The sequence below is a fragment of the Plutella xylostella genome, chromosome 27, assembly GCF_932276165.1.
Source record: "Plutella xylostella chromosome 27, ilPluXylo3.1, whole genome shotgun sequence".
Classification (NCBI taxonomy): domain Eukaryota; kingdom Metazoa; phylum Arthropoda; class Insecta; order Lepidoptera; family Plutellidae; genus Plutella; species Plutella xylostella.
This window is the reverse complement of record NC_064007.1, coordinates 1,528,707-1,551,979: the sequence shown is the minus strand read 5'-3', so window position 1 is coordinate 1,551,979 and position 23,273 is coordinate 1,528,707. Positions and strand designations below refer to the sequence as shown.

The 23,273-nt window shown below is 37.9% G+C and overlaps 2 protein-coding genes across 2 annotated transcripts; one reads left to right on the top strand and one right to left on the bottom strand.

Annotated features, from left to right (window-relative positions):
• Positions 1-1,800: 1,800 nt before the first annotated feature.
• LOC119691845 (facilitated trehalose transporter Tret1) lies at positions 1,801-22,968 on the top strand. The gene is made up of 3 exons (XM_038110318.2): positions 1,801-2,129; positions 7,714-7,849; positions 21,610-22,968. Exons 1-3 carry the CDS (start codon positions 2,088-2,090, stop codon positions 22,938-22,940), a joined length of 1,509 nt encoding a protein of 502 aa, XP_037966246.2. The 5' UTR covers positions 1,801-2,087; the 3' UTR covers positions 22,941-22,968.
• Positions 13,751-18,581, bottom strand: LOC119694302. Its single transcript, XM_038120354.2, has 2 exons — positions 17,447-18,581; positions 13,751-14,375 (listed from the first exon to the last, which is right to left on the bottom strand). The coding sequence occupies exons 1-2, from the start codon at positions 18,389-18,391 to the stop codon at positions 14,358-14,360; spliced, it is 963 nt and encodes a 320-aa protein (XP_037976282.1). The 5' UTR covers positions 18,392-18,581; the 3' UTR covers positions 13,751-14,357.
• Positions 22,969-23,273: the final 305 nt, after the last annotated feature.

Below are 23,273 nucleotides of genomic sequence, written 5' to 3'. Positions count from 1 at the left end.
GGAACTCGTTAACCGCCGAGTTAGTTAGAATACAAATTAGACTGTGTGTTACTTGTCAATCTAGAATATGAATATAGTGACCTGCATCATGTTTTGAAAAACTGAATACTTAGTTATCCGCCAGTGTCACAGCCTTCATCTAATCTTTTCCAGTAGCTGATGAGGCTGAGATATTTAGTAAAATTATCTTCCCTTCAAGCACCACTCCTCGTTCCAAGGACTAGATGCCGCGCCAGGTGTTGCAGGCCGTGTCGTCGTACAGGGCTGACTGAGCAGGTCCTCGAGGCTCCAGGGTCGGCTGCTGCATTTCTGAGGTCAGTCCAGAATTACATACCCTAGTCAGCATGTGCTGACCTGAGCCCCAGCGGCCTGGATCGATATTCTACATTTTACAGCTTTTAAATATTGTTGCAAAGTATTTCACTGGTTCCATCCATTCGGCTAGTGTATGTTAAAAATATTGCCTTGACAATAACAAGATTTTGATCAATAATTACTTATAAGTATTGCTTTCGAAGAGGCACTGTGTGTATCCATATGTATAAATACCTACCTATATGTTTAGGTACATACCTTCCATAACTTTCTGACAAGTCAGGAATAATAAGGAAGTACTTAAGTCTTATGTATACTTATACCTTTCTTTTTAGTATATCTATTACTTAGAAATCTATGCATTATAAATTTATAGATTCAAATATTTATCTACTGATATACTCATCAGTAGCTTATGGGTCACAGTTGGTTTTCTCTCCACCATGCGATAATAAACACATCTCACAATGTTTAACTAGGTTTCAGATAGGCTCAGACTACATAATAGACGCATTTTTCCTGAAATAAAAATGACATATTATGTATCTAGCCTATCTGAAACCTAGTCATTTCTGCATGGTGATATTACAACTGAGGCGCGCGGGCGACTCACTCTATTTATATAGGCACCCGCACCTTGCAAATTAAAGGTGGAGAGAAAAATGGACTGTCACTGTGACCCTTATGATGCCGAACACGGAGAAAGTCGAAACGCCATATCTCACAATGTTTAACTAGGTTTCAGATAGGCTAGATACATAATATGTCATTTTTATTTCAGGAAAAATGCGTCTATTATTAGGTAAATGTAACAATAATTCAATCAGTTATATTATGTAAAGTGCTTTAAATATAATTGAATATTTCTTGTCAATTTCACACCAAATGTGCAACAATTCCAATCCATTTATTTACGAAATCTATTAAATATTGATTCATCGAAGCCACTTTTAGATTCTGACTTGACCGCTTTTAAATTGGAGAGAATCCCTTATTATTAAGGGTGTTTCATCATCAAGTGCCCCCCCACTTACTAATTTTCAGTTACTTTTTCCATATCTCATACGTTTTTCAGCGTGCCATACTGACGTCCCTCGAGTGACTCATGATTCCATGATCCTCGTAATATCTCGTTAGTGGGCTCAAGGCATGTCATGTGAGTGCGGTTAGTGCCAGTGCCATTAGCGGCAAGGGGTTAATTTCTTTGTAGAGAAGGGAACGCCAATGTGAAACCTACTTCACTATCAATCAGAAAATAGCGTGAGGTGCATATTAAATATCAAATCAAGTCAATCCAAAAGGGAAGCCGTTGGGAATAGTTTTTTATGGTACCTTCGCCACTGCGCGTAGTCATATCTCTCTGTTGGGCACATCACCTAGGTGCCTAGGGCTCTACAATCTAGCTAGACTCTAGACTGTCTAGTCTAGACCGCCCGCTTCGCTCGGCAGTTGGCACTTGGCATGCGCCCAGCGAGCGAGCGAGCAGCAGTCATGAGGTAACCTCCAACTGACTCAGTCACGCGTCACTCCACTCAATACTCAAACTCCAGTTAGATAACAATGCCATATTATTATCTTTATTTAACAAACTATATCTCTACACTAAAATAATATCATATTTAATCTTATTTATACCAAGCGTAAAGCATTATCATGTAAATCGGAGATAATAAACCTAGATCTGATGTTTGGGCCTTATTTTTTTGCAGTGAATTCTGTGATGTGAAGCGTTTGGTAAATTTTGAGAGGGTTTTGTGTTTTTGTTTGGAGCCATGGGGAAGGAGAAAACATGGATTACACCTTTCACGAAACAGGTAGAGTATTTCAATACAGTTAATTTTGAAACTTGTTTTGAACTGTATTTTATACGTTTATTACTTACAAACTTAGGTATATATATATTTTTTTAATTTAAGTAACTACCTATTGTAAGTAATAAAGTAAGTAAGCAATAAAAGTAAAAATAAAACAGACTTTGCTAGTAAGTTTGGCTCCAGAAAGACTTTTGATCCGTATAAATAATGTATGGATTGGTAAATTGGTATCGTAAAATGTTTTTTTGAATGACTATTTTTTTGTGGACGGTAAGTAGGTACAGAAACGTTTTAAAAATCGGTCTAATACTCATTAGGTGGTAGGTAGGTAGATGATTCAAATAATATTTTATCGATTAATCTGTAATTCCTATTACTACCCGTTAGTTTACGATCAAATTAAAGTTTTTGCGCTGGGGTGGCCAATAAAGCTATTTTGCTGACTGTATATTACATAGGTACCTACCTCTACACACAAAATAATCATTAATTAATTACTTCCATAGGTATAAATATTTACAATTATTATTATTACTACAAGGTAAATAGGTGATAAACGTTATAACTTCTACAAAAGCAACTTTGATAAAATAAAAGAGGAGCTGTGTAATCTCGACTGGCTATGTATTTTAAGCTCAGACGATGTCAATATTTGCCTCGATCTCTTCTACCGGCATCTTTATGATATAATAAAGAAACATACTCCACTAATAAGGGACGACTCTCATAAGTATCCCATCTGGTACAGCTATGGTCTGAAGAGGTGCCTGAAGGAGAAGAATAAATTCCATAGACGATATAAAAAGTTCGGCAATCCGAGAGATTATGATGTTTTTTCATTGTTAAGGTCAAGGTGTAAATCTTTAACAGAGTCTTGTTACAAAGAGTTTGTATCTTCTGTCGAGGATTCACTTGAAGGAGATATTCGGTCATTCTGGCGATTCGTACATAACAAAAAAGGCTTCTCATCCATACCCCAAACCATGACTTATGGTTCACAAACCGCATCTGACGGATTAGGAGTTTGTGAACTCTTTTCCGCTTATTTCAGCTCCGTATTTGAGACTCAAACAAATTTCCCTCATGGCACATTACCTTCACCTGTTCAAAGTCAAAATATTTTATCCGGCATAGAAATTTCTCCAGGGGAAATAGAGTTCAAAATAAAGCAGTTAGACTCTAATAAAGGCGCTGGCCCTGATGAAATTCCACCATTATTTGTTAAAGCTTGTGGCAAGGAATTATGTTATCCACTTAGTATAATTTTCAATAAATCTTTGAAGTCTGGTATTTTTCCACACAGTTGGAAACTGGCACATATCATTCCAATTCACAAGTCCGGTGACAAAAGCAACTGTGAAAACTATCGACCCATTAGTATATTGTCCTGCATGGCTAAACTCTTTGAATCTCTGGTTTACAAATATTTATTTAATCATCTGCAACCTCTTATTTCTGACAAACAGCATGGTTTTGTAAAGGGTAAGTCTACCATAAGTAACCTACTAGAATATAAAAACTACCTGTGTCAATCTTTTGCCGTAAGAGGCCAGGTGGATAGTATATACACTGACTTTAGCAAGGCCTTTGACAAAGTGAGCCATTCTCTGTTAGTACATAAAGTAATGGAATACGGAATACACGGGAGCCTGCATAGGTGGATAACCTCTTACCTTGGCCAAAGAAGTCAATTAGTTGCTGTGAAGGGCTATACATCAAAGCCATTATTTGTAAGTTCTGGTGTACCCCAGGGATCACATTTGGGGCCATTACTTTTTATTCTGTTTATTAACGACCTTGCGGAATGTCTTGAAAATCCTTGTCTTTTATACGCCGATGACTTAAAAGTCTTTCGCAAGGTAAATGATGTAAATGATTGCCTTTCCATACAAAACGACATCAATAAAATAGCTAACTGGTGTTCAAACAATATGATGTCTCTTAACGTTAAAAAATGTTTTGTGGTGTCTTTCACAAATAAAAAAAAACAAATTAATGTATAGTTACCAGTTATCGGGTCATTTGCTACAAAGACAGTCGGTTGTACGGGACTTGGGAATATATTTTGATGAGCAATTGACCTTCCGCTATCACTATGAAAATATTACTGGTAAGGCGAATAAATTACTAGGTTTCATTATAAGAGCCTCCAAACACTTTAAAAAGTACAGAAGTTCCATATATTTATTTCAAAGCCTGGTTCGTCCTATATTGGAATATGGATCTGTGATATGGTCGCCATACTATGTGGTACATATAGATAATATTGAGCGAATACAGCGCAAATTTACAAGATTCTTAAGTTATAAGTGTAAAGCTGGTCGGTCAAGAAGTAGTTATGAGGAAAGGTTGGAAAAATTTAACATGGTGTCATTAAAATATCGTCGTAATCAAAGTGACTTACTATATCTTTATAAAATGAGTGGATGAATATCAAACTGCCATATGTCACGTCCACGCAAAATTTGGGAAATGGAGATTTTTGTTTTCTCTATTATTTAATGGCCATAGAACTTGCCCCATGATTTAATAAGTTGACTTGTGACCTTAAGAATGTATTTTAATAAACAAATCCATTATAACACTCATAGAAAGGCGTAAAAGTTAATAAACAGTTTGGACTTATAGCAGTTTGATATGCCCATACAAGACTTATGCTGTTTTGATATGAGTAATAAGGACTTATAGTTGTTTGAAAAATACTAATATCATGGGCCGGACTCAGTAAGACTAATATAGTCTATATTCTATTAAATACAATGAAGTTAATCAACCAAAATTTATCGGTAGAAAAGTACCTACCTACCGTATTATATTCTACCCGAAACGGCCCTGTGTGTTTACTATGAAAATGCTTTGTGATTGACACGTGGGTTGGAAAAAAGGGGATTTAAACCTACTTCGCCATAGTTTTCTGTCATTTTTTTGCTACACTCTTCAATCTGTTTCTTTTCCGAGCTTTATCAGGGTCCACAATCACAATTTCCTCAACATTTTCATTCATATTCGTTATAAAACACTGGGGGCACACACCACAGACTCGAAATTCTCACCAAGACTGACGCCATGTTGAAAAAATTACGCTCTGTGATTGGCCGGAATGGACTTGTGAAAATTTGTAATGCGAAACGGTTAGACTTAAAAGGATTTGAAAAAAACTTACTTTTTTAACGGCTTTTTTCTAATGGATGCCTTGTACTTATTGGAACTTGAAGGGCATAGGCAAACTGACATTTTAACGGAGAACACGACCAAATCAAAAAGTAAATTTTTCGGGTAGGTGGACATATGGCAGTTTGATATTCATCCACTCAAATCATACACAATGGTATTGACTCCAGCTATCTTTTGTCACTACTGTCTTTCAACACAAATAATAGAACTCGAGCTTTTAAACCGTTTGCCCTTAGATCCTATATTAACAACACCTCGTTTTACAACCCTATTGTGCGAATGTGCAGACTCTACAACAGCATTGTGTCAATAGACTCTAATATAGATATTTATGTTGCGAACTATGTTAAATTTAAGGGATCCTTGGCAGATGCGCTCAGACGCATAGACTAAATAGATACAAATACGTACCTTTAATTTTATTATTATTTTCTTCTTTTTTTTTCTCCATTTCTGGTTTCGTTCAACCATTTTTGTTATTTAGTATTAGTCTTTTAGTTGCTTAGTTATACTATAGGTTAAGCATAAGCACGATTTGTTTAAATTAATTATGCTGTAAACACATATTTTGGATTTCAATTCAGATCTAAATTTATAGTACGTAATCATATTATTGTGATGTATTAATTGTAATCCGTTTTGTGTTTTAATAAATAACAGGAAACATGCAGGTAGGTATAATATTACTTACACATAATTATCACATCACTGAAGTGCCCACTTAACATTAACCTAGTACCTAAGTATCTACCTATGTACCTAGAGAAGGTTATAATAAAATTTATTGTCATTATTGTGTAAATAGATACTTTAACTTAGCTTTACCTGGTATAAATAAGTACTTAACTCAGTATTAATCAAATTATAGGTAACTAAAGTACAATATAATTTATGTTATTCAGCCCGAACGTCCTTATGATACCTACCAACTTCCTTTTTATGGATATGCAGATTTCCCACCGATGTTTTCCTTCGCCGTAATAGCGATGGTATACTGTTCAGTTCGGTGCATAGAAACCTGACCACTCTCCTGTAGGATTGTCGATCAGCGGGGTTAGATTTTTTTTCACCTGACTGTACCTGTTTAAAATACATAAGTAGGTAAATTTGAAATGGTGCAACTCTGTCGCGAAACACCGGTTGGTCACGGTTGCGATTGTTTATTATAAACTAGTAGTTAGTAGGTACGTGATATTAACTAAGTCTACTTTTCACATTATATATGTAGGTACAACTTACAGTTTATCTACTTCGCTTTCTACGGCCTTTGTTGTATCTAACTCGACCTTTAAATTTAGTTTAAATTAAGCACAAGGTCTCACTATTGATGACCTAGGTTCAAATCTAATAACTTGCATATTCAATACCTACTACAATACTAGCTGTGTGTAGGTATTGCACATTACATTTGTATTAATTAAACTCTCGAGCAATAAAAAAGTTCCAGTTAAGTACAAAATGTAGACACCAAATGACCTCAATTTTTACAACATTTCATTCAGAATTTGATAGAAATATGTATTGTTTTATGTTGGATTTATTCTGATACGCTGTTAAATGTACTTAGGTAGGTAAATGATTTCAAAAGGATATACGCAGTAATATATATGTCAATGGGTAGGTACCAAGTAGGTACCTACTCAATTTGACAGACGAAGTCATTTTAAGGTAGTCTTTTCCGTTTAGGAAAATTTGGTGTTATTGCCACTCGAACTTTTTCATTGCTCGTGATTAGTCGTGAGTGTAATATTAAACCTGATTTGATTATATTTTAAGCGCGTCTAGTCTAGGTGCCTAAGTGCCAATTTTACCATTCTCGGTTATCTAACCGACAGGCATTGATTTATAAATTGAACGTCATCTCCATATAAAATTCATGACAGATGTGTCAAAAACTCAAAAGTTAACCACTACTCCCTGGTTATGTTCTAACAGAGAATGGTGAAATTGGCACTAAGCCTAGGATCGGTAGGAGTTGCTATGATGCAGCTGCTGGGACGCAGGTCGCGCAGCACGTAGCATACACATGCTTGTTTGTCCTGCTCTTCCACTTCCATTCTACCATACTCACGGAAATTCCGAAATTTCGAAGTGCAGGTGAGACAGACATATTCCGTGACGGAATATGTCTGTCTCAACTGCACTTCGATGTCTGTGATATGCGGGTGGGTAACTCTATTCTATACTGACGAAAAACGAACGAACGAGAGCTGCTGTGCAATCGGCAAGTTTAATACAATGAGATAGAGTCGTGGCTCGCGCAGCAGCGCTCTGAAACTTCGTTTTCCGTAGAGAGTGACCACTCTGATGTGCTGGGTCCTTACTTGTACTTTCGTCCTAGCATACGCCTAGGCTTAAAGGTGAACAAGCAATTTCACATGGACTTATTTCACCATAACCCTATTTCCAGTGTTTCGTGACTGCGGGCGTGTCGCTCAACATGGCGGCGCACGGGCTGGTCATGGGGTTCGCCGCCATCTTGCTGCCTCAGCTGCGCCAGCCCGACTCCATCATACCCATAGATGACGCTTCCGGGTCGTGGGTTGGTAAGTTTTATACGAACCCTACCGTACAACCACCCCACATTCATAATCAATACAATACAATACAATACACTTTATTTGCACCAAGAACAAAAATTACAACAAACAAAACTTAAAAATAAAACAGTACAAAGAGGCGGCCTTATTGCTTATAGTAATATCTAGCAGACAACCTTTGGATGGAAGAGAGTGAGTCTATGTGATTGTGAGGTAGTTGTGGTGCAAGTATATACATAATTTCTTTATCAATAATATATAATATTCTTAATAATCTTCGATATTCTTTATCAGTCTATAAGCAGCAGTCCACTTCTGGACGTAGGCCTCTCCCAAAGCACGCCACTGGAAGCGATCTAGCTTTCCGCATCCACCCATTACCACCTTTCGCAAGTCGTCACCTCATCTAGCCGAAAGGCGTCCTGCTACACTTCATTTGCCTAGTCGAGGTCTCCAGAAATCGTTTACCTCACATCAACAATCACAACAGCAATCAACAATGCTCCTTGTTACGTCCATACATTATTACGAATTCGATGTATCGCTGAATACGTCACCCGATAACTACCTATAAGGTGATTACGTTACGTCTTTATACGGCACACATAGAAAACGTTAAGTAGGATATCGATTACTAAAAGAGTTTGGAGCATTTTTTTTATCAATGACGCAGAGAATCTCAAAATAAATCAACAGTGGTTAAGGTCGAGTCAGAATCACCTTTGAAGGGTTTCCTAGTAACCCGCCATAACAATCAATACTCCTTACTTAATATTTGTAAAACACACATACATAGTAGGTAATGCACACATTCAATAGTTCCGTATCTCTCGCTCTCGCGTGCGGACGTATCCTAACGAGCAAACATTACGGTGGTGCGGTACTTGCGTTAAAATGGTGCAGTGCAAAAAATGTAAGCAATATATCTCCAAAACTAAAGGGGATAGTGTTCAATGTAAGGGATTGTGCGGAAACTACTTCCATAAAACATGTGCCGGAAACATAAAAACCTTTGCACTACACGATACGTGTGAGGAATGTTCAAAGACACCAAAGCAAAGCCCGAAAACAGTACCTAAGATTGATCTAGATCCCTCTAAACTAACTGTTGAGAATTTGTTAACAGAAGTAAATAAGAAAATGGAGGTTATCTACACAATGAAAAAACAATTGGATGAGATGGCCGAAACAATCGACTTCTACGCAGAGAAGTACCAGGAGTTAATTGATTTTAAGGCCGACTGCATCGAGAAAAACAAAAAAACTGAAAACAAGATCACCGACTTAGTAAATCGGAACAAGTATCTAGAAAAGTGCAACAGTGCACTTGAAGAAAGAGTACAGTGGTTAGAACAAAAAGAAACCGAGAAGAAAGTAGAACTAGTAGGAGTACAGATACAGAATGATTCCATAAGAGAAACAGTTTCCCAAATTGCATCAAAATTGGAATTGCCGATACAAGATATAGTGGATGTGTGGAGGGTAGGCGGTGAAAAAGGCAAAACGGACCGCCGCAACACGACGCTGATAATGAGCCTGCGCACAAAGAGTGCGCGTGACTCATGGCTGCAACGCCGCAAGCAGCGGCTCACGAACAACTTTTTCTTTAAAAACGCCACTGAGGATCCTATATATATCAATGAAAATATTACTAAGCAAACTCGCAATCTGTTTTGGCAAACAAAAACGAATCTTAAAACTTCCCACAAGTTTATATGGATTCAAAACTCAAAAATCTTGGTGAAAAAAGATGCCGATTCAAAAATTATTAACATACGACAAGAGGCCGATATACAAGCACAGATGAAAGACTAGTATCCCGGTATTCCTACTCATCATTATTATCCCCTCCAATCTACACACATAACCTCAAGTAATATTATATTCTCCTACTTATGGCTCACGACCTACCAGCAGATATAGATTACACAAGATACACGGAAAGTAATAAATGGGCTACTTGCATAAATAACCAAAACACTCATTTACAAATTGTGCACATGAATGTTAGCTCATTTAGAAAACATTTCAATGAAGTACTTGTTATTCTACAACCATGCCTATGTAGCTTGGATATAATGATATTTACAGAAGTTAACTTGAAACAATAGGAGCTCTGCATGTACAATATAAACGGATTTAACATGAACAGCAGAACAAGGCAAAATAAGCGTGGTGGAGGTATAATTATATACTCAAAACAACACTTACCATTTACAATAAATAATACAAATAGTAGCTGTGAATTGGAACTATTACATGGAAAACTAACACAAAATAGCTACAAAATGGATATCTTTGCAATCTACCGGCCACCTCATCGCAACAAAAACCTATTTATCACCGAAATAAATAACCTAATGAGTACTGTACCAGCTGATAATGACGTCATGCTTATCGGAGACTGTAACATAAACATACTCGCATATAACATGGATCCAGCGGCGGAGCCGTACCTAAACATGCTTTCACAACACGGATTACAGTGTGGAATAAGAGACGTGACCCGTGACGTCATAGTTGCGGGACGCCGGGTTACGTCATGTTTGGACCATATTTTTGTACGTGCTGAGAAATCGTCGTCATCTATGCTGTCTACTTACGTTTCCACCCAGCGCGTTGCTGATCACTACTTGACGGGTGTAACAGCTGATACATGTGTCACGAGGGATGAGTCACCTAGGAGCAGCGTTATGTACAATAACAAAAGGGTTAGCGAGAAATTACAACAAATAGATTGGCTAGAGTTAATGAATACTGACTGCCCTATCGAACTGTACACGAACTTATGCGCGATTTTTGGTGAAATCTACGAATCTTCAAGAGTCCTCCGTGAGCTAACAAAAAGAGACACCCAGAATTGGGTTGATAAGGACCTACTTAGGATCCTCGACAGGCGGGATACATTATTTAGACAATGGAAATCGTCCCCTAAGAGTATGAACCTGCGACTTCAATACACCAAATACAGAAACAAAGCCAATAAGATAATAAACAAAGCTAAGAATAAGTACAAGCAAGATTTGTTAGTAAAGTGTAAGGGAGATATGCGAAAAATTTGGTGCAACATAAATGAGTGGCTGGGAAAAAAACCATCGAGTGTTGACAGTGTAATTGAGAAATATCTGTGCAAATCTGAGTCCTCATTAGTGAATGTGTGTAATAGCTTTTGTGATACCTTTACAAAGGAAATTGACGGAATAAAGCATAAGTGTAATAAAAACTTTTTAAATAGAAGCTCATATGTTAAGGAAACTAATGTAAGTTTTAGATTTAAGAAAGTTACCGCATTAAATGTGTCTAAAATTATCGATATTATGGAGTGCAGCAAGTCGCCGGGGTCTGACGGTGTCAGGGTGAGAGATCTCAAACAAGTAAAGGAACAAATAAGTCCAATAATTGCCCGTTTTATTAATTTATGCATAGAAAAAAGCTTATATCCTGATGCTATAAAGATTTCTTTAATACGACCAATATACAAACAAGGATTACATTCAGAATATACCAATTACCGACCCATTGCTATCTTGAGCACTATAAATAAAATAGTAGAAAAAATTTTAGTTAACCAAATCACTAGATTCCTGGAAAATAATCATGTGATAACAGATGTCCAGCATGGATTTAGGCCAAATAGGAGCACAGCAACTGCCTTATCTCAATTCACTAATTACGTAAACAACTCATTAAACGAAAGAAAACTGGTAGTGGCTGTGTTCATTGACTTTAAAAAAGCGTTTGACACCTTGGACCATGACGGCTTGCTGCAGGCCATGAGTGAGTGTGGGATCCGCGGTCCTATCAATAACTGGTTCCGAACTTATCTCGCAAACCGCAAAGTTCGAGTTCGTGTGAGAGAAACCATAAGCTATGATGGTGACGTTAGGTACGGGGTGCCAACTGGATCTGTATATGGCCCTTTGGGGTACATTATGCATGTTAATAGCATGCCCAACGTCATCGCAAAGTGCAATATGTACATGTATGCGGATGATACTTGCCTTATCTACAGCGGTAAAGATGACTTATGTATACAAAACGCAATACAAGACGATTTTGATCGCATTGTGTGTTGGGCCCATGATAATGGCATTATAATAAACACCAATAAAACTAAGTGGCTAAGAATATGCTCACCTTACAGTAATTATAAGTATAGCCAAATTAGTTTACGAGGGCATACCTATGACTGTTTCCATAACAATAAAGATAACTGCCTATGTCCGGAAATAGAAGAGGTAAGCTCATACAAATACTTAGGTTTAACTATAGACTGCCGCTTTTCATGGTCACTGCATGTAGAATATGTTTGCACTAAATTAAGATCAGTTATAGGTAAAATGTATAATCTAAAAAGAATTGTAAGTAAAAGTATTATGTATATGTTGTACTATGCATTGGCAGATGCTATAATGTGTTACGGGCTGAGTAGCTATGGACTTACCTTTCAAACATACATAAATAAAATAAAATTACTACAAATGAAACTTCTAAAATTTTTAATAGACTCAAAAACTAAACGAAATCTTAATAAAAACTATGAAAAAATATACAACATCACTAAAATACTACCCATTGATCTTAAATTAAAACAGCTGTTAATATTAGAACAGTATAATAATACTGAATTTAAAATTGAAAGAATTCATCGCTATCCAACCCGTAAGGCGGAAACCAGTACTTATAGTGTACCGAGCACCTGTAATTACTTTGGTGAGCGAACAAGGCAATGGCTTACTCCTACCTTACACAATGAATTACCTGAGGGTTTTGTAGAAAAAGCCACTTCAAAAACGAACCTGAAAGTAAGATTAAAACTACACTACCTCTCACAGTGCGCCTAACATTGTTATCAATGCGTAGGTACTTTATTGTGTACGGTGGCGGTCTCGCTAAACGTACACTTGTCCGGGATTGGTAATGCACATGCAGATCTTCACACCCGAATCATTAAATCGTAAGAGCCTTAAAAAAAAACACTTGCATTTTGCACCTTGTTCGAAAGAAATAGGAGTCAATATCAGGTGTCACATAATCGAAAACAACCGATCTGTCAAAGATTTCTATGCGCATTATCAATTTTGGAGCACTGTACACTTTGTTTGGACTCATTACCGATCTTAAGCCCTCCTTCGTAAGAGTCAATTTTGACTGCAGGCTGTACCCATTTAAACATTTTTTTTTAATTTTTTGTTTCTGTAATAATTATATATACCTAAAAGTACTAGATTAATTTGTCGATAATATTACTTACCTGATATTAAGTTAACTTACGATGTCAAGTCCGGTTATCTACCTACTTACCGTCTTCACTGTTTCAAAGTCAAAATTATTACTGCATCATTGTGTTCTCTGATTTACTGTTGTTCAGATCAGATATGATAATGTGTACCTTGTCAAGACGGGCGTGAATCAAAGACGGTGACTCGGGTTAGACTGGTTTATTCTATAAGTACATGCTACCCACATCATTACAATATTGACATCCTTCTCCTTTCAAAAAAAAATAATGAAATAAAAACAAAAAAAATAGTTACAATTGGATATTTGCAATAATCCCGACTGTTTACATGTAATAAACACAAATTTCGCATTATTGACAAAAAACATTGATATATAAGTAATATGAATTAATAATGATAGAATCAATTGAATCTAATCGAGTACACATTATATTTAACAAAATCAAACAAAGATTAGGTCTGTACTTATGTTTTATCTACTGCTTCTACCTAGTGAAGGAGGATAAGTACATGTTTGTTTCATAATATATAAATGTATGAATTTCAAAGCATAAGTATTCATAAAAACAATAAATTCATAAGAAGAAAATTTAACATGGTAATAATATTAACAATGTTAGGTATATGTCATGCAATTCTATGAAAATATTGACAATGTTAGGTAAATGTCATGCAATTCTTGTAATTCTATGAAAAATTCTTTAAAAAAATAAGTAGACGATACAATTATACGAATAAAGCATAGGCATCTCCAATAACAATCATAATGATCTAGCTCATAAGTACCTATAGATCCACTTTATTCTACAGAGTACACAATTATTATTACACATAAATGTAATGTTACAGTTTTATCAGAGAATAGGTAGGTTCCTAGGTACCTTACCATGACTAAAATTGGTATCCGACGTACAATACACTGTAAATATGTAGAACAAAATCACTTCTAGAATGTCGACAGCGACACATACATTGTATAGGTACACAGTTAAAATTATTTGTATTTAGGTAGGTATATTGAATAATTTAATGGATACATGCACAAATTACGAATCATAAATTATGAATTAATAATTTAAAAAAAAATTGTTTCATCAATAAATTAAGTAGGTAAATTACAATACAATGACATTCATTCATCTAAATATAATATTATGTAATGTAATATGTACATATTTTTTATTTTTATTATTTATTATAATGTATAGATTTCTTAACTACATTGGTAGGTATTTCAAGTGTGCAGTTGTGGCGTTGAAAATCCGTATCGCTCAGGAGGCCTCACCGTCCTGCCATAACGAGTTACATAAGCGTCAGTCGCATTGTTTACAACAGGTTCATTTACCTGGACACCGGGGCTGCGCGGGGGGGACTCGCCATTGCTGATAACAATGTCATCATATTGTAAACTACTCCGACCGACATTACTTGATCCTTGAAATTTATTACAGACCCTTGAGTCAATTATAATATGTCTACGGTTACGAATCATTATTCCTCCCGATTCCATTTCAATTTCATACGATCTCTGCCCTTTTATATTTCTGATTGTACCGTTTTTCCAAGAGTTATTTACCCATGCTTTGACTTTTTGACCAACTATAAGAGGAGGTAAATCTTTAGCGCCAATATCAAAATATTTCTTTTCCTGTTCCTTGCGACGTTTTAATGATGGTATAACATTTGTATGACATTTAGGTTTTAATAATTTTAATGAGCATGGTAAAATACTGCGAAGTTTTCTACTGTATAGAAGCTCAGCAGGCGACGGCAAAGTGTGATCTATTGGTGTATTTAGATATTCTAAAAGTCCTAGACGGAAGTCAGACCCATCGAAAGTAGTCTTCTTTAACATTGTTTTAACAGTTTGTACAGCTCTTTCAACTTGTCCGTTCGATTGAGGATATCTCGGCGAGGATGTTACATGCCGAAACTTCCACATTTGTGAAAATGTTCTAAAGCTTTCACTGCTGAACTCCGGTCCATTATCTGACATGACTATATCTGCTATGCCCTGCCTACTAAATACTACCTTCAACTGGTCTATCACCGTTGTGGAGGTCATGGATTGCAATTCTATAACTTCAATAAATTTACTATAACAATCTACTACTATCAAGAATATTTTGTCCCTATAGTGACATAAATCAACGCCTATTTTGGACCATGCCCGTTCAGGAATGTCATGTTGCATTAATGTTTCTTTATTGTTAGCCTTCCTATGTGTTAGGCACGCCTGACAGCTAGATACCATGTCCTCAAGTTGCGAGTTCATGTTCGGCCAGTACATTATTTCTCTCGCCCTTAGTTTACATTTTTCGATGCCTAAATGGCCTATATGTATGTTACGTAACATTTCTGAGCGTAAACATTTAGGTATAACTATGCGCGCGCCTTTCCATACTAATCCAAAATCTACCGTTAACTCGTCCCTAATGTTCCAATAACAACGAAGTGACGCGTCCACATCTGATCGCGATACCGGCCAACCATTTTTTATAATTTTTATTAACGATTGTAACTCTGTATCTTGGCGAGTATATTTTTGTATAGCTAGGAAATGCGTATCGGTGAGGTCGTTGCCGACGGCCACCGCGCACACGGCGGCGCGCGCCTCCAGGTGGTCACGCGGCTCCAGCTCGCCGCTGCTCTCGCTGAGGGCAACTGCCCTAGACAGCGCGTCCGCTATGTGTAGGTATTTTCCGGGCTTATAAACAAGTTTAAATGAATATGGTTGCAATCTCATTAACATTCTTTGTAATCTTGGCGGTGCGTTTACTATCGGTTTATTTATGATACTAATCAACGGTTTGTGATCTGTTTCTATTGTTATGTCGGATCGCCCGTATATGTAGGTATAGAATTTTTCACAAGCAAATACGCATGCAAACAATTCTTTTTCTATTTGGGCGTATGCTTGTTCCGTTTTATTTAACGATTTAGACGCGTAACAAACGGGCAAACCGCCCTGCAGCAAACATGCCCCTAGCCCGTGCTTGCTGGCATCTACAGACAGCGTGACTGGCTTGTCTAGACTGTAATATTGTAACACGGGCGGACTTATTAAACATTGCTTAATCATATTGAAACTCTTGTTGTGATGTTCGCTCCAGTGCCATTCGATATCCTTTTTTAATAGTTCGCGCAATATGTGTGTTTTATCAGACAAGTTTGGAACAAAACTACCTACATAGGTCACGAGCCCTAAAAACCGTTCCAAATCTTTAACATTTTTAGGTTCAGGCATATTTTTAATGGCCTCTGTGTGTGATTCATCGGGTGAGATTCCGTGTTCACTTATTTTATGACCTAAATATGTGATCTCTGTTAATCCGATTTTACATTTTTTTCTATTCAATTTTATATTGATTTCACGACATTTTTGTAGTACTTTACGCAGGCGTAAATCATGCTCTTCTTTGTCTTTACCGTAGACAAGCAAATCATCAATAAATTGACAAACACCGTCCAGGCTATCTAGGTGCTCTAGGAGCCTTTTGTGGAAAACTTCCGAAGCTGATGAAATACCGAACGGCATTCTTAAAAATTTATATCTACCGAACACCGTATTAAAGGTACATAAGTCAGTACAATCATCATGTAACTTCAATTGCCAAAATCCTAATTTCGCATCTAACGTGCTATATACCTTAGAACCTGACAACTTAGATGTGATTTCATCAAGTGTGGGAAGTTTAAAATGTTCACGTTTGATTGCCCTATTCAGGTCTTGCGGATCTAAACACACCCTAAAATCACCGTCCGCTTTTTTAGCTAGCGTCATACTGCTGACCCAATCGGTAGGTCCCTCAACTTTAGCAATAATGCCTTGTTTTTCCATATCTAATAACTTATTTTTAAAACTTTCTTTAATAGCAATTGGCATTTTTCTAGGAGCATGAACTACCGGTTGTATATTATCTTTTAAAAGTATTTTGTAACTGCCAGGCAAACAACCTAGACCCTCAAAAACATCTGGGTAATCGTCTAATATCCTTTCACTATCATTTTTGGAAGTAATCGACATTATTCGCTTAATTACATTCAGTTCCTCACACGATTCTCGACCTAAAATAGCAGGTGAATCAACATCGGCAATAACAAATTTTAGTATGTAGGTTATATTTTTGTGAGTAATTTTTAAACTACACTTACCTAAAACGTGTATGCTAGCCCCAGAATATCCACGTAATTTCATAGTTGTGTTTGTCAACTCACTTTCTAAAACACCTATTTGATTCAAATATCTTTTAGGCAACACATTTACGTCAGCCCCAGTGTCCAGTTTAAAATTAATAGGTTTATTATTTACATACAAAGTGGCAGACCACGAATCATCGGAATTAATCTTATTAATTACCTGATCGGATGAGTTCCCATCGATTTCATACAATACTTGGCACATTTTCGCATAATGATTATAACGGTTGCACTTATTGCACTTTGCACCATACGCGGGACACTGGTACATGTTATGACTCATACCGCACTTGTAACACACACGCGAGGATCGCGCAGGAGGCGGCGGCGGCGGCGATGGGGCGGCGGCCGAGGCGGCGGCGGGTGCCGGGTCTCCGTGCCCGCGCCCTCGCGCCCTGCCTCGCGCCCGCCCGCGCCCACGCCCGCGCCTGCGACGCTCACGTACTCCCTGCTGCATCCAATCCACCGATTCCGTATTTTCTGCACTATTGCCTGTGCAATTGCCGCAACATTTATTATTTATCTCGTTCACGTGATGCGCTGAAACCTCGGTATTTATATTCGTAGCTTGCACCCTTGATAGTTCGGCTAGCTGGCAAATATCTAACGCCTTTTTCAGCGTTAAGTCACTCTCTCTAAGCAAACGTTCCCGTAATGAATTATCATGGATTCCACAAATCAAACGGTCCTTGACAAGGTCGTTACAAAGATCTTTGAACTCACATTTGGCGGCCATCTTATTCAGTTCGAAGACATACTGTTCAACGGATTCAAATTCCCTTTGTTCTCGGATAAAGAACTTGTGACGTTCTACTGTTAAGTTTTTCTTCGGTAAAAAGAAATTATCAAATTCTTCTAAAACTTCGTCGACTGTGGTGCATTTTGTTTTGAATGTATCGTGAACTTCTCTGCACCTTGGGCCAATTATATGCAACAAAATACTAATTTGCACCTTTGCATCTTTTTTGGAAAACTCGCACGCCTGATAGTATATTTCAAAAGACTTTTTCCACTCTTCCCATGATTTGCTTAGGTTTCCCGAGGTTACATTTGTAATATTGTTATCAAATTGGAATGGTAACGGCGGTTTTAATACGGCTTCCATTTTGAATCTGCACCGAATTTATTTTCTAATTTACTTTTTAATCTTATTTATTTATACTGTTTTTATTAAATTTACCACACGTCTTATCACTGCGACCACTGTATATTCGGGATTTATACGTGTTTAAACACTCACGAAGATTTAATTAGTTCCTAATACCGACTGCGCCATGTCAAGACGGGCGTGAATCAAAGACGGTGACTCGGGTTAGACTGGTTTATTCTATAAGTACATGCTACCCACATCATTACAATATTGACATACCTCACCTTATATAAACATAGATATGTAAGTACCTAAAGTATTAATAATTGCCTATTTTATTGTATTAAGAGAGTGCTATGTCCGCCATCAAACTGCTGCGCAGTTTGGCAGACCTAAATTGTAATACCAATTAAGAAAAATATATGAATAAACTTTATAAACTTTATAAAAAAAAAAAAAAAAAATTACTTACCATTTACGGCTCAATGTATAGTTAGGGTGGGTTGCATCAACATCCCGGTTATCGTAATAGTTAAGGTTAAACTTAGCAATGACAGAGTCGTTACAGTTAACATTTTACTGCAACGTGTTGCACCATCAAATCGTCGGTCATTGTTAATGTTATTAGGGTTGCTATTCGTTTGAGACATAATTATCCCCAAAGTTATTGTGGGAAACGTTTTTATGTAAGGCAATACCAAATCTAGCTGTCGGACTGAAGCCGTCACAGAGTACATTGTAGCCGTCATTCTCTGTCAAAGCACTCAAAGTCAACATGTCATAGGAACTAAGTCTGTTGTTCCTCCAAATATTGACCAAAAGATTATCATCAATAAAACCCGCGACAAAGTAGACTCTAATAAGCCTTTAGTAAGAGCGGTGGTAGCTCAGTCGGGTAAGCGCCCGCTTCTCACGCCAGAGATGTGGGTCCGATCCCGGCGCTGACATGTACCAATGAGTTCTTTTAACATAAGTACCTACAATGTATACCATCGCTCTTACGGTGAGGAAAACATCGTGAGGAAACCTGCATATCTAGATTTAGCACATCTAGATATGTGAACCCACCAACCCGCAGTGTACCAGCGTGGTGGAGAAATGGTTCAAGCTTTGGAAGGCAGTTTAGACCTTGGGGATATGCACAAAGGTTCCATTCGAGAGAGCCAGGTGCAGGTACTTACACCCCCAGAGAATAGAATAGAATAGAAGCCTTTATTATTAATTAATTCTTAACAAGTTGAAATAAAAACTAACGATGTAATCTATTAAAATAATTATTTATTGACATCCTTCGATTATGCTCATCATTCCTGTTAACTGCATAGACAGGTCCCTCTTCATCAGATGATGAATCATCATAAAAAACCTAGCTGGTGGTACAGCACAGGGTGTCTATTTTGTTTACATTAGTATATTATGCAGCCATGCCGTAGCCACAATAATGGGCTGCACTCTTCTTAGTTCTGTCCTTATTTTCATTGATATATTTCTGTATTTGAGTCATTGCAAAATTTCTGAAAACAAGGTTATTCAATTAAAGAGTTACGTAGGTTACTTTGATATTAGATTTCTGCGCTGGACCGGCAACCGGCAGGTAGCCAGTAGTGGCTGGATAAGGAAGGCCGAGGGCACAGTGTTGTTTCGCTCCTTGGAAGAGCCCATGGCTAGAAGTGGACGCTTATTTGGTGGTGAAGATGATCATTACACCTACAACATAATAATAGGTGCACTTACTTCGTCGTTGGAGGCAGTAAGAAAGGTTCTAGTTTTAAAGCCAACACACGAGCCACATCTTTGAGACCTGGAACCTGCGAATCTATCAGTTCTCTGAAAGTACACCTTTCTCTTCATATTTCGTAAGTTCCGTACTGACTCCACCTCAATCTCAATTTCTGAGGAACTTGTTTCAAGCACTATTTCACGTAGAAGCGACATGATAAGAATTATTGAATATTAATATTTGTACGTAATACTGTTACTTTGAGGTTATACAACGGGTTTGACAGCTACCTGACTTTAACTTTAACAGTAACCGGCCAACATGGGGTGGTTATGGTTATCGTTAAAGTTATGACGTCATTTTAACCATAGTTGAATGGTGCAACCAATTTTTCGCTTAACCGATGCTTTGACAGACGATGTGACGTTTGTAATAGTTAAAGTTAAATGGTGCAACGCACCCTTAGTATATAAAATCTACACGATTAAGTTCAAGTGGTAAACAGAATCACGACCTTAGTCGTTTTATCCATCCTTAATAGATAAATATTCTAGATAACTATAGGTACTAACCGCTTATGCGTGTGAAGTACCCCGGGTGACCTTGGTTCACAGCTGCCGGCCGTGCACTTGCCATAGTTTTAGTTTATAGTTTTTATTTATAGTCAGTGGCATCATAAAGGGAAGCGGCTGAAAATCAGCGCGGTAGTAGGTAATATATTATCTTCTACCGCCTTAGCTGAGCCGCCGTCCGTTTCGGTGCCAGACAACGCACACATATCCTCTCATTTATTTCTTTTGTTTAGTCATAAGGTCTTTGTGTTCATTTATTACTGTTTTTCATTATGTTTTCTTTTTTTTTTCTGTGTGTGTGCGATGGCACGGAATAAACGTTTTTATTATTATTATTATTATTACTTACCTATATCTACTGTGCTAAATGTTTACCTATCTATTAGTATAAAACTGTATTTCAAATTGTAAATTGCAATTTGTAAAGATTATTGCAAAGCTGAACACGTAGACGAGGGACCTATGTGCGGTCTGAGTAGTAAATTTAAAATTTATCATGGTTTTTGAGAGTTATCAGCTCTTGCTGCACACTGGTTTCCCTTAAGAAGACTAACCCCAAAATACGGTTTAGAAAAAAAAAACCTCAAAAGGTAGCATTGTCACTCAGAGGGGGTCAGGTATATTTTGCCCCATACTGTACCATTTTGCCGTTTTTTGTATGGGACACTGATTGGTTTCTATAGTTATTTGTGCTTAGAAAATGATTTAATTGATACCTAAATCTCTCAAGATTTATCATGTAGAGCTATCTCATAACTTATTCCTATAAATACCTACTTACCATACTCTACCTTCACAGATTGAACAGTGGCCTGCACATTTAGATTTTTGTGCAGCCCACTGAACATGTACCTACAGCGTATTTAAACATATTGAGCTTTCGTCACGTAGAACAAAGTCACAGATTCACCAATCTAACCCCCCACCTTCTCTGCTTCCAGCCGCGATCCTGGGCTTCGCGTTGGTGGCCGGCAACTTCGTGGTGCCCTCCGTGATGTCCCGCCGCGGACGCCGCGCCGCCAACCTGGCCAGCATCGTCATTGTCATCGCCGGCTGGCTCTGCATCATCACGGCCGACAGCATCGCCACCCTGCTGGTCGCCAGGTTCCTCCAGGGCTTCTCCATGGGCATGAGCGCTTCCCTCGGACCAGTACTGATAGGAGAATACACCAGCCCCAAGAACCGAGGCATGTTTCTGACAACCGTCTCGCTTTGTATAGCAACTGGAGTGTTGACCGTTCATACTATGGGGTCGTACTTGAGCTGGCAAAGGACAGCGTTGGTCATAGTCTTCATTGCCTTCACGGACCTGGTGATCGTGATGTATTCTCCCGAGTCCCCGAGCTGGCTGGCGGACCAGGGCCGGTATGAGGAATGCAAGGAAGTGTTCCGGTGGCTAAGAGGAGATACAGAGGAGGATGAACTGCACAAGATGATAGAAACCAGTATTCTGGTCAAAGAAGCGAAGGCTGAGGTTGATATTGATGAGAGTTTCAGTAAAAAGATGAAGAGGAATGTAGCGTACTTCAGCAGCACTATTAGGAAGAAGGAGTTTTACAAGCCGATCTTCATAATGGTCCACATTTACACGCTGGGCCAGTGGGCTGGCGCTAACATTCTCGCGGCTTACACTGGAGATGTGTTCAATAACGTTGTCGGCGGCGACGTCAATATATCCCTGATGATTATAACCTTGGACGCCCAGAGAATCGTGTCAAACACTTGTGCCTTATTCGTAATTAAGAAAGTTAAGAGACGCAAAATGCTGCTTATAACTGGCAGTATAAACGTGTTCGCATTCCTAGCCACAGCTGCTTACACCTACCTCAAATCTCAGGGGCGTTTACCCTTCGACCACCCTATACTAGGAGTCTTACTAATCCACACGATAATGTTCTCGATAGCTACCGGTATGGTTCCTTTACCATTCATAATCGCTGGGGAGCTATTTCCGCTAGAATACCGAAGTTTGGCTGGTGGTATCAGTGTTTTGTTTTTGTCTTCTAACTTGTTTATCACGGTGAAAACGCTACCGTTGTTATTGGCAACAGTGGAGCTGCACGGGGCTTTCTGTCTGTACGCCGCAGTAGTGGGGTACTGCCTGGTGGTAGCCCTGATTTTCATGCCGGAGACTAAAGACAGGACTCTTCAGGAGATCGAGGATGAGTTCAGGGGGCGGCCGCTGTCGCCCGAAGAGGTCAAATCGATGGAGTCTCTGACGTCTGTCAAGTATTTGACGAGGGACCGCCGGTGTAGCAGTCCAGCGATTTAGGTAGGGAAATTGGTGTTGAAATTATGATTTCTGTACCGTTAATATAAGTCGGGGTTTTGTCTACAGTGTTCCAAACTACATTAATTTATGTAAAAAGAGCAAGTGGGTGTCTGTTATGTTATTTATATAAAGAAAAATCTACAGGTACATTTATACCTGTTTGTGTGAACATTTTTGTAGACATAAAACAGCTACTGAAATGCTTGTAAAGAAACTGAACAAATACCATTTTACAATGAACAATATATTTAATACTTACCTAAGTATTACCCTCTGGTGTGTGGAAATTATCAAGTGAATAGTTTCAGATATTATATAAGTATTTATGAAATT